The 13,188-nt window shown below is 39.1% G+C and overlaps 1 protein-coding gene across 7 annotated transcripts in view; it reads right to left on the bottom strand.

The window, feature by feature from the left end:
• The window catches only part of DOCK10 (dedicator of cytokinesis 10), a 280,897-nt gene that overhangs the window by 95,900 nt on the left and 171,809 nt on the right, over positions 1–13,188 (bottom strand). For all 7 annotated transcript variants that reach the window (XM_029224638.1, XM_029224643.1, XM_029224644.1 and 4 more), the window contains 4 exons: positions 6,391–6,574; positions 5,047–5,132; positions 4,689–4,772; positions 4,417–4,572 (listed from right to left, as the gene is read on the bottom strand). In XM_029224638.1, the coding sequence (XP_029080471.1) occupies positions 4,417–4,572; positions 4,689–4,772; positions 5,047–5,132; positions 6,391–6,574 (510 nt within the window). The remainder of the gene's footprint in view (positions 1–4,416; positions 4,573–4,688; positions 4,773–5,046; positions 5,133–6,390; positions 6,575–13,188) is intronic.

The raw sequence follows: 13,188 nt of genomic DNA, 5'->3' as shown, positions 1-13,188 counted from the left end.
CAAATAGTTTCATCTGTACCATTTTTCTAGATTCCACATGTAGGCGTTAATGTACGATATTTGTTTTTCTCTTTCTGACTTACTTCACTCTGTATGACAGACTCTAGGTCCAACTACATCTCTACAAATGACCCAGTTTCGTTCCTTTTTATTGCTGAGTAATATTCCATTGTATATATGTACCACATGTTCTTTATCCATTCATCTCATTGGACATTTAGGTTGTTTCCATGTCCTGACTATTGTAAATAGTGCTGCAATGAACATTGGAGTACATGTGTCTTTTTGAATTATGGTTTTCTCAGGGTATATGCCCAGTAGTGGGATTGCTGGGTCATATGGTAGTTCTATTTGTAGTTTTTTAAGGAACATCCATACTATTCTCCATAGTGGCTACATCAGTTTGCATTCCCACCAACAGTGAAAAATGGTTCCCTTTTCTCCACACCCTCTCCAGCATTTATTGTTTGTAGACTTTTTGATGATGGCCATTCACATCTTACTTTTTGAATCACCAGCTTTTCAATAAAGTGTTGTTTAGAACCTTCAAAGCCTAACAAATTAAGTCATAGGTTTCTGATGTTTAGAATTCTGTACTTCTCTTTAAAAAAATTCAAGAACATGGCATTTTAAATGTAGCTCAGCTGTGAAGCAGTTTTATTAGTTCAGATTTTTGGAATCAATTTTTATTTTCAAAGAAATATTTTATACTCTAAAACCATCAACTTGAATTTGGTTTTCAACTGACTGACTAAAAAATTACATGCTGTCAAGTATTGTTTCCCCATCGTGAAAAAGTCCTTTTAGGGTGCCTTTTTAGAAGCTCATCCATTAAATGCTACTGAATTGCTGGCTCTTCAGCAACTTGGAGAAATATTTCAATTAATTTAAAAGCATGCTCACTGAGTTACAAACAATGAATTTAAAAATAGCGACATTAATGAGTGTCACTGAATAATCACACAAAGATTTTTTAAAACAATGCCATTACATACAAAATTGCACTTGAGTTCAGGTGAGGCTGTTTTCTCGGTTTTTTTACATTATTGTTTATAAGCACTATGAAATTATTCTTAAAATTCTTTTCCTAGTTTTTAAACATGTGTATCAACTGTAAAATAAATTAAAAATAATACAGACATACAGAGCACTTGGAATTGACTTATTCCTATGGCCTGACACACAAGAAAGGCTCACAAAAGCTGCTCTTTGAGCTGCACATGTTCTCTTGCCTGGCGAGATTGGCCCAAATACACACATTTAGCTTCTGAATATGGGCTTTAGTATAAAGATACGAAGCCATGTGGAAGGAGCCATATGCCCCTGGCACTGGAAAGAAAAGCCCATTATCTTTGAGTTTCCGTTTCTAAATTTGAGCTTTTAATCACGCTTAAGGATGTACCCGGTCAAAAAAAGCATTTGTTTTTATTTAATAAAATTTAGATTAAGTGACATTATAATTTAGGTTAAATTTTCCTGATATTTCCAAATATAGTTTCAAGAACTAAGTTTCTAGTTTTTTTTTTTTTTACTTCCAAATGAAAGTATGTTCTGATTACTCCTCCTAACATTTTCACTCCAAGGAAGTTTTTTTCTGCTATAGTCATCCTCCATGTGGCCACATCTACCACGCTGCTCTCTGGCTTCATGTTATTCAGCTTCTCAGCACCATTCCACATAGCTGACCCTTTCTCTCTTGGCATCATGACCCACTCTTTCCTGGTTTATCTCTACATCCATGAACATTCCTTCTGATTCTTCTTTGGTCACTTCTCTATTCATCCATTAAATGTTTCCTACACACACAGAAATTCCTACATGATTCCCTCTAGGTCACTGCCTGTACCAGACTTCCAAATTTGTATCTCTGTTCATGCCATTCCTTTGAGTTCCAGACTTGTCTTTGAATCTGCCCACTGGCCATCTCTACTTGGATATCTAATAGTCTGATTAAGCTTCACATATCCATAATGTACTTTTTGGCCTGTATCCCCCAAATCTGCTCTTCCTCTAGTCTTGTCCTCTTAGTAATGGCACCACCATGCGTCTAAGTGCTTAAAGCAAAAACTAGGGACTCATCCTTCAGATTTCCCTTCCCCTTCTCCTGTATATGCAATGTATCTGAAAAAACTGTCAGTTCAATTTACAAAACAGCAGTCAAATCCATCCATTCCTCTCCCTCCTCCCTGCCAGCCCTAGTGCAAGCCATGATGTGAACTATAGTAATAGACTTCTAACTGCTTTCCCTGTTCAACTCTTGTTTCCTCCAATCCATTCTTCTAATGAGATGTTTTAAAAACACAAATTAGATCACACCATTTTAATGTGCTTTAAACTCTTGAATAGCCTCCACTCACATCTAGGATAAATCCAAACTCTTTGCTACAGCTTATAAGACCCTACCTAATCTTACCCTGTACTGTTTCTCCCACCGCATCTTGGTCTGCCCTTCCCCTCACTATCTCCTTTCAGTTCCCAGAACTTGCCAAGACTTACCTGTCTCAGGGCATTCACGCTTGTTCTTTCTTCTGCCTGGAATCTTTTGCCCTGACCTGACGTTTTATCCTTCTTAACCTTTGCTCTCTGTTCAAATGCCACCCGCTCAGAGAGGCCTCCCATGGCCCCCCACCTACAGCAGCCTTCTTCCCAGTTCCTCTGTATCACATCTCCTTATATTGATTTATTTTAAAGAACTTTGCACAATGTGAAATTATCTTGTTAATTTATTCGTTTCCTTATTTACTTCGGTCCTTTTCCAAAAGAATCTAATCTTCAAGAGGCTAGGGACCTTGTTGATTTCGTTCCCTGCTGTTTCTCCAGTACTTAGAACAAGTCTGGGTCTAGTAGGTGCACTGAATAAATATTTGCTGGAGAATGAGTAAACTCAACTTCAACTGCTTTCAGCCTCACATAACCTCGTGCACAGTTACAGTTATAGAACATGAGGAAGCTTCATTTTGGAGGAAGATTCTTACTGGCAACAAATTTCAATTTTAGCTTACTTGTCAACAAGAATCTCACAGGTAACACTGAAAACATCAATACCTTGCATGCATTGTATTTACAAATTTCAAAGCAATTTCCCAGATATTAGAATAAGAGTTAATACTTAATGAATGCTTGCTATGCGCCGGGCACGATATTTAATCTTCACAACGGCTATTTGAAATAGTCTTATTATTTTCCCCATTTTCAGAAGAGGAGACTGAGGTTAAGCCACTTGCCCAGCATGGAACAACTTGTAAGTGGGAAAGTCAGGCATTTGTTACTTGATTCTCCTCATTCTCCTGAGGTCCATAGCATGTACCGTTGTCCTGCTATTACACCAGGAAGAAGGAGGCTCAGACAACCAGTGAGGTGCCTGAAGACCCAAGGGCAGTAGGTTACAGTCTTTCGAAAGAGTTCACCCATTTTGCCAGCTACTCACTGTCAAACTAACAAGGCTCGTTTTACTACATCATAAATAAAGGTATGTACAGGATTGTGTGTGCAATCTGCAGAGAAAACTTAATGCTGTTTCTACCTTTTAAAAGCAAATGTGGCTTGTATCATGGATCTGGAAATAAGTTTTCTTCTTTAAGGTGAAAGAAGATGACAATTGAGGGATGCTTTATTAGAAATGAGGACAGAACGCATTAACAAAGAATGAAAGGGAACACACCAATATATTAACAATGATTTTTGATGTTAGGATTATGAGTGCTTTTTATTTCCTTTTTTATAGTTCAACCTTTAATAATATTTATGCTCACAAAATGTCCCCTTCCCACACATACCTTTACAATTAGTATAGAATTGTCCCCTAGAATACTAAGAGTGAACTCTCAAGAGAGCCCACTTGGTAAGAAGAGGAATCTTGTATGGATTTAATGAGCACAGTGATGTTTCCCAAATATCAGTGAAGCACCTTTTTTTCCCTACCATTTACGTGTATCATTTATTTAATATTTATATAATATTATTTTACTTGATTCACTATTTAGCCCTGTCATAAGCAGTAGTAGCTGTGAAAACACAGGGTTGATTTGCTTATTATAAATATTCTCTAATATACATGAAAATTAACATATAAATATTAAAATAAAAATATCAATTTAAAAGCCATCTCAAGTTCCAAGAAGATACAAACAATATCTTTGGAAACTCTGAACCACTGTGCTGATTTAATGGAAAGAACCCTAGAGCATAATCCCTTCGATACTTCTTTAAGTTAAAAGGGAAATTCTATGGCAGTATATTGATAATTCCACTTCATAACGTGCATTTTTTCATGTGGAAAAATGCTGTCAATCATACCCTTGGTACAATTGAGGGTGTGAACTCAGTGCCTGGAAAGATCAAGAACTGAATAAAAGATTTTAACGAGGGTGGTGTGATGTTGGCCGATCTATAGGATGTAACAGAAGAGAAACTTACATTTGTTACCGGATCGTTTTCATTCTCTGTAACACATCCCTGAAGATTTAAGTTGAGAGCTTTACAAATGATCATGATTCTCTTGGCAGCTTTTTCTTCAAATGGTTTGATCACAAACTCAGGTTCTAAAAGATCCTTCTTCTGAAGTTTCAAGCTCTAAAAAAGTTTGGAAAGTTTTACTCAAACACCCATCATAAGAAAAGAGATTCTAAATTATAAACCACAACTGTACAAATCAAGTTCACGTCTGCTTAGAGAGAATTCCGACTTACATCTATATCTGGATCCAGCAAGAACAGATTTAGCCTCTCCGTGTTTCGAGTTGCTTTGACAATCTCTTCAGTTTCTGTGAGGTACTACAGAGAAAACTGTGTTAGTTCTTAGTATCTAAATAGCCAGAAACTTACGGCCCAGCTCCATCCACATGGCCAAGAAATAGCCCCTTAGTATCAGCACTGCTTTAATATCATCCATTAACACTCCACAATCTTATAGAAACATGCTTTTGTTTTCTGACTGTTGTGTTTCTTAGCCTAAATCTTAAAAGAAAGCATTTATATCTTTTCCATGAAAGCAATAGAGAATAAGTAATTCGAATTTATTTTCATAGAAAAATGTCAGCTTTATTACTTTTGTGAAGTCTGGGTGTAGGTTGTTCTCTGAAGAATCTGTTTCCTCCGGTGTGCATTCACATGTTATAGAATTATCCAGGGAATCTTGAAAAGATACACCAAGACTGGGTTATTTAACAGTTCTCATGAATCATTCATTTCTCTAGCCTGTGACATATAACAACTGGGTTAGACTCAAGAGCGATGGGGGATGGATATTGGTGAGGAGATGGCTTCACTGTGTCCTGGCTCTAGTATTCCGTATTGTTAGATGAACTGGGCCTGGAAATCAGATGTCCTGGTGCTCATTTTGGGACACTCTCCATGACACCATCCTGTGCCCATAAGAACTATGGACCCTTACAATACTACATTTATACTTGAGGTTGTTTTGTTGCAGTTCATTAATGCATACTAGTTTTCTTATATATGAATATATTTTGGATAATTCTCTTAGGCCATCAATGTAAAGCCCACATTCTAGCTTCAGTTAAACTCTCTAAGACTCTGTAAACATTAATATTCTAGTTGATTATTATTAAGCAAATCATGAATGTAAAACACTTACTATGATATATAGCAGTTGTATTAAAGTCAACCGTAATTTTCTTCCTTATTATCTCATGACTCTCTCACATGATACATAGACTATCAGAACTTAAAGACTTAAAATAACATATCATGTGTTATGAAAAATGTCTTAAAGTAATTTTCCTTTAGGATCACTGACTCTGAAGGTGAACTTGTCTTCAATGTGGCTACAGACCTGTTTTCTCCCCTACTTTTCATCCTCTCTTTCCTCTCTCTTGTTCTCTTCTCTTTGCCTAGCCTGGATTAGAATTATACGAAAGAATTAGGATGGGCAGAAAAAAAAAATCTGTCTTATAAAAATCTCTAATACCATGCAAAATTTATGGAACTTCCACAACTAGGCTGATCTCAGTGGGGTCAAAAGCACACGTGAAAGATGCCTTTCAACTAAAAGGAAAGAATGCATATTTGCCATTACAGAGTATTATGTTCATTAATTAAATTTAATGAAAGGCTATAAAACACAGAATCTCCCCTCTAACACCCCATCAAACATGGGTATATGTTTAATACCGCTGACCAATGGTTCCTAACATCATTTGCTGGATGTCAGTCAGCCTCAAAGCATTGCCTGGCAACTCAAAATCATACCTCTGTGTGGTGACTCTCACTATTGAGTAAAAGTAAAGGTTTATGGGTGATTTCCTGGAGCCAATAGCTCAGGGTTGGAAGAGCTACACCTGACGGCTACCAGGGTTAGGAGCAGCTGAAATGAACCAAATGCGCAGGTCGCACTTCGCGAGGGAAGGGAGGCGGGTGTGCAAGCGCTCACCCAGCCCCAGCTCCGTGAGCTCGGCGCTCCTTCTGCCCTGAGGGGGCCCCTCAGGACTGATCTGCAGGATGCGGCTGAGGGTGTGGATCCATTCATCCATATCTGACTCCGTTTCAGCCGCCAGCACAAAATAGGTCAGGTCATTCATTTTCAATTCAAAGGCATATTTTCTTAGTCTGTTATTCTGTGGCATGAAAAGAAAGAAAAACACCAGATACCAAGTCTTAGAGAGTGGGAGACGTTTTTTACGGGGTCTTTCCTCATGAGTAGGTGACCTCAAGGAGATCTTCCAAAACAAGACAAAAATTTAGCTGGATAAGAATCATTTCGTTTGGTTTCTTTCAAGCCTTTTTGTACGTTTTTCTTGACTGGATGAGCATGTTGGCTCAAAAATTTCATCTTCAGGCAGGTGGAGGAGTATATTCTAAACTTCTTCAAATAGTTGCTTTGAGTTGCTACCTTCACTTCCTCACCTTGTGCTCTGTCTACAACTCACTCCAGTTGGGTTTTTGGCCCCATCATATCCCAGAGGCAGCACTTGCCAAGATCACCCACAAACTATGCTGCTGTACTACCCAAGGACATCTCTTTCTTCATATCTTCCTTGACCTCTCATCAGAATTAACACAGTGGCTTCTTGAAACCCATCTCTCTCTGGGTTTCTCCATGACTACACTCTATGCTAGTCTCCTTTCCTCCTGAATGGCCACCACTTTTCAGTCACCTCTACTGGCTCTTCCTTATCTTGGTGATTTGTCATGCTGACCTCAGCTCTGCCTTAGACTCCTTCCTTTCTCCTCTGGGCCAATGGCTTTAAATGACATCCATATGCTAGGGACCCCCAATTCCTTTCTCTGTCTCTGGCTTCTCCACCAACCTCCAGACTTTTCTCGAACTTGACATCTCTACTTTGCATTTTGTGACCAACCCACGAGGCTTTGTTCTAGTTCCCTGGATGTGCTCCCATCATAGGCTTTGTTGCTGCCCCAAAGGCCTGAAACAACCCTCCCATCCCAAATCACCAAGCATGGGTTCACGCGCACAGCACGATGTTTGCCCTTCAAGTACTTACGTGACTTGTATTCACTCTTCAGATCTCAAGTGAATTTATCCTTGGTCAGTGAACCTTCCCCAGTTCCCCAGTTAGGACAAGGTTCTTGTCCTCCCGGGCACTCACAACAATTTGGGATTACATGCTTATTCACTTTCATTTGTTTGTTTGAACAGTATATTCCTCCCTTACATCTGCCTCCATGAGAGCTGGGTCACCACTCTGTCCTGTACCAGTGCTCTCACACAGAAGGATTCAACAACAGTGTGTTCAAAACAGTCATATCTTATAAATGGGACAGAAGAGGTTCTTCTCGTTGGGAATGAATGAATGATTGAAGAAATGAACAAACAAATGAAAAACAAAGATTCTCTGTTGTGCAGAGAATTAAAATGGTCTGATGCGATGAGTAGCTACTCTAGCTTGAACTTTCACAGAAGGTGAAATCTGTAAAAAGAAGTGAGCTGTTTAAAGATCAAAGAAGCACATTTAAAGTAGAGGGAATACAAAAGCAGATTCTTACAGCAGTTTTATATATTCCTGCCATAAGATGACAAATATAAATGCAAAGTAGAAACTTCCCCTGATGATATAAACTAGTGTTATATAACCTGCGGTGGCTGTAAGAACTTCTGAAGATGTTCCACATTTAATTCACTCCTAGGTACCTCTGATACAAGTATTCAACTCTTACCCACACTGTTCTAATGCCTTTAGAGAACTCACAACTGTAATAAAGCAAAACCTACACAATTAAGATAAGTAAAATACAAACAATAATAGAACCCTAAGATGAGAGTGGCACTATAGTGCGGGGTTGCGGCTAAACATCAAGGTATAAATTCTTTCTGAGAACTGGATTGCTATTTCTTGGTGGCAAGAAAGAATAATTTTTTTTTTTTTTGCGGTACGCGGGCCTCTCACCGTTGTGGCCTCTCCCGTCGAGGAGCACAGGCTCCAGACGCGCAGGCTCAGCGGCCATGGCTCACGGGCCCAGCCGCTCCGCGGCATGTGGGATCTTCCCGGACCGGGGCACGAACCCGTGTCCCCTGCATCGGCAGGCGGACTCTCAACCACTGCGCCACCAGGGAAGCCCAAGAAAGAATAATTTTAATATACTCCTGGTAGTGTTCTCTTTCTTTGGGAGGCTCTTAAAAACGTCCCCATATAGCGTTCTCCTTTCAGCTTCCACAACAGTATGGCTACTACTACAAACATGACACTTACTAAACACTTGTCATCTATATACCTGGCACTGTGCTGACCATTTCAGTCACCATTTTATTTAAATCTCATAATAACTCTCTGAGAGAAACTGTATCATTCCATTTAACATATGGTAACATTGAGGCTTGGGAAGACAAATGAAAATATGCTTGGGATACATGGACAGCAAGTGGTGGAGACAGGAAAGAATCCCTTTATCCTTTAACATCCCCTGAGATGACCAGCCACAAAGAAGATGCTCATCAGATGCCCTTCTCCTTCTTTGCCACCTGCCTGGCACAATCACACACCAAATGGGTAACCATGGCCTGGGATGTTCTGGTTTCTGAAAGTAGACAGCAGGGCATCATACAAGACTCAAGAAAAAGTAAAAATTGGGAATTGAAGGAGAAAGAAGAATTAGCTAAAAAGCTAACTGTGATCCTCACTGTGGAATCTCAGAGCTCAAATGGCACTTTCTAGACTCTGTCAAGGACAAGCTCTTTGCTCGTGTCCATACTTTCGTATTATTGTCAATTTTTATTATTTCTTTGCCCTGTAATGACTCACTTGCAGGCTGCCATTTTCAATAGCCCATGAGCCTGATAAGGGCAGAAGCTCACTAGTTATCCTCAGTGCAGTGACAGTATTCATTCTTAAAGAGGTTCTCTCGTGTTTACATTTTGTGCTGGGCAAAAACAGACAAGGTGTTGGAACAGGGCCGATGGGTGTTAACCAATTAATCACCCAAATGTGAAATTGGAAGATAAATGTACTTAACTTTTGTATGAATGTATTGAAGAAGACGTATGAAATCAAGGTATAAAAATTCTTTTTGAGAACAGGATTGTTACTGCAACATGAGAATACTGCTATTCTTTTTTTTTTTAAACATCTTTATTGGAGTATAATTGCTTTACAAGGGTGTGTTGAGAATACTACTATTCTTGCAGCACCCTCTGTGTTCTGTGAGAATACAGAAAGGATGACTTGACTAGTAAAAAACCACAGTTGCATTTTGAGATCATTTTGGCTGCAGTGTAAACAGAGGCGGGGTGGTCCTGTGCAAAGCAAACCTCCAGGTAGCTTCTTTAAGAATGCAAATTCTTAAAAGCTATGCTTGCCGCATGAGGAGTGGGGCAGACTCCCTCCACACACCCTCCCACACATTTCCTGGGGTGCTGAAGAAGGAGGTCCATAAAACCGCCTGTGACCTGCACTGACACAGAGGGTCTGAGGGCAAAGACAGACGGCCGAGAGCAGGTATAAAAGAGACACGTTGCTATGATAGTATTGTATCCTTCAAAAAGCAACAGGAACAGAAATAGACACTCAGGAAAGAACTAGAAATGTCCAGAGTTCAGAGCAGATCTAAAGCATCTGAGGATAGCAGAATGCAAACAAGTCTCAGGGTTGTCTTGAAAATAAAAGAAAGAATCTGCTTGACTAATTTGATGCTGTAAACAATGGGGACAGGCAGATGCAAAGCTATGTACAGTACTTATACTGGGTCCAAATTAAAAGTGGATTGAGCTGCAACCTGCTTTCAAATGCAGCTGTCAAGGAACTAATAACAAACATGACAAAATAAGAACAGAACTTGATTTTCTAAATTGCCTTCTGTACTTTAAATGAATTAAATATGATTGCCAACTTCAACAATATTATGTATTAAATTTTTAAAAAAATTTGAGCAAAGTATAACAAGCTCTTGTTTCTCAAAAAGGGATATTTATAAATGAAATAAATAGTCTATTCACAACTTCTCAAAAGCCAGATTATCTTCTTCTCCTTGGAGTGAAACAGAACTACTTGCAGTGCAGAGAAGCTTATGTTGGGGAAGATGACGATGCCTAAGTGGTTTTCCATCTCACTCTCCGTAATCTCCAAGATAATGGTGTATAAAACAGCAAAAAAGAAAACCCAAAGCAGAAAACCAATGGGCCATTTTTATAATCTTGATATGCAATTTTAAGTCATTAAAATGATAATCAAGAAGTAATCGTTTTCTTATTACTCCTCAAATTTTCCTTTATTTCCCTGAAATCAGTATCCTTTGCGACCGATGAAACGACTTTGTTCATTCAAGGTCACCACAGTCTATCTACGTGACTTCATAAATAAAAGGAAACTGGAAATATGTCCTAATGCCACATGGTGTGCTTAATGAGTTGTGACAAACTGGTCTCTTTCCACAATATTCATCTGGAAAAGTTTTGAAATAGACACTCCAATAAAATCACCAAAGCCAATGGAGGACTGAATATTGAAGGAAGTTATTCGAGCAAAATATGCCACTGTACCTATTATGTGGCTAGCATCTTTTACAGAATTTTGCCGAAACAAGAGAAGAGTTTTAAGAGGAAACACACAACATCAAATCCAGGTTACTGGTATTGATGGCTACCATCCATGCAGTCCCTTCCATTCTCTGTATGCTTATTTGTTCATTCATTCGACCAAGATATATTGGCTACCTTCTATGTGCCAAGTACAGAGCATTAAAAATGTTCAAGCGAACTGCTTGCCCTCATTGAACTTACATTCTAGTGTTATGTAATGTCAGGAAAAAATAAGCAATATATATATTACATATGTATAATATAAGGTAGCATCATGCAGTGATAAATGTAATATCCTTCTTTCATATGTTATCAGAACCTATTGTTTGAGATGTGTCACTCGTGTTTAATTACTCAGGCATGCGCTATATCTATTCTGTTCTCCCACAGGCCGGAAGTTCTTTGAAGACACAAACCACATCTAATTCATGTTTGGCTTTCCCACAGTGCTTTGCATAAAGCAAAAGTTTCCATATATATTTGCTGAAATAAATCTTACATCCAAAACTCACTGCTTAAATGACACACCAGCATCTATCTTTGTAGTGTTTCTTCTGCCTATGCGGCTTATGTAGGATGAATGTATGTATCTATGCAAGCATGCCCACTGGATGTATGATCACCAAAGCATTTCCTTGGGCATCTTTCTGTAACTTTGGACATTCTTCTGCCTCAAATGTAATTTTTCCATTTATTAGCTCTGTGACTTGGGCAAGCCGCTTTATCTCGCTGAGTTTTATTTTAATAAATTGGGACAATAATAATGCATGTTCCATCAACTGTTGTCAAATAATGTATTAGATGAAGAAGATTACAAGTGTCATTCTGGTTTTTATTGTTATCATGGGAAGTCAGATTCTTTACAGCCAAGGTTTGCTAATGGGGGGTTTATAGGTCATAGTTGGCTTCTAAATTTACTTTCCTTAGGAGGTACACATTTTTTTCCCTCCCAACTTGACTGCCTTTATATGGGCACACACAGTCTGAGCTGCTCCTGTTATCTCACAGCTGACCCTACTTCCTTCCTGTAGTGGCCTGAGCTGCAGAAGGCATCTGACTTTCTAGACTCTGGTTAAGCCCCTAAGGCCGTTGTCTTAGAACCCACATCCACAAGGTGGAAGATCAGCACCTAGGAAGAAATCAACAGCATTCAGCACCACACCACCCTCATTTAAGCCTTTATCTATCAAGTGACATCAGTCATTGTCACTGTTGAGGTAGGGACCCTAGGTAGCTGGGATTCCTGGGCTATTCACTCCTCTTGCAGTGGCAGGATCTGGAATGGATGGACGGATGGATGGATGGACCAATGAATGAATGAATGAATGAGAAGACTCTCACGGAACAAGATAGGATAGCTTAGGTCCAAATAGGCCTTAGTCTCAAATCAAAACTGAAGTAGCAAAAATTGGAAGTTCTGCTTCAGACTGGGAATGAGGGGTGTGAAACAGATCTAGTACCGTTTGATGACATTACAAAAAAGTGGAAAACTACTGTTAGGTCTCTATTTTACCAAGATCCAGGAAATTTCCAATCATAAACGTCACCTGAAGTCTCTGGGTAGGAGTTTCTTTCTATTTGAAGTCGCCCTTGAAATATATTTCTAAGAATTCCAAGGATTATTCTTAGGAAAGCACAGTGATATAGAATGGGTCTGAATGAAGCAAAGTATAAGGCTTGTTCACTCAAGACTCTTATGTGCGTGAATGCCCTGAGAATGCTGGGTGGTAGGTAGCACTTCCCGAGGCAAACTCTTTGTTTCTCTTCTCTGTTTTATTCAAGGGCAACTGACAATGATTCTTGACAAAATAGGTCTGACTCATCCTATTATTCATTTGCTTTGTGCTTCTGTGTGTACGTGTTTCGTCTCCAGGCACATTTTGTGCCTGAGAACTTGCTGGAGCAATGACTAAACTTGCACTCTCTGATTCAGTATCTTTTTTTCCAGATGCAAAACTTACAAGTTAGAAAGAGCTATAAGCAAATACATAAGAACTGGCAGACATAAGGTGACAAGGGACCCAGATGTCTACCTTCCCAAAGTAATCTCAAGAAACTAAAGGTCCCTCCCTCTATAAAGGGTAACAAGCTCTTGATAAAGAGGAATACAGATACAGGGATACAGAGCCAAACCCTTTAAAAGATAAAATACACGTTCCCGGGTACCTGAATGGCTAATATCTATTGGAAAGTGAAGTA

This window comes from Monodon monoceros, unplaced genomic scaffold (assembly GCF_005190385.1).
Source record: "Monodon monoceros isolate NGI ecotype Baffin Bay Population unplaced genomic scaffold, NGI_Narwhal_1 Super_Scaffold_16, whole genome shotgun sequence".
Taxonomy (NCBI): domain Eukaryota; kingdom Metazoa; phylum Chordata; class Mammalia; order Artiodactyla; family Monodontidae; genus Monodon; species Monodon monoceros.
Note: the sequence above shows the minus strand (reverse complement) of the source record. Positions and strands in the feature narration are given on the sequence as shown.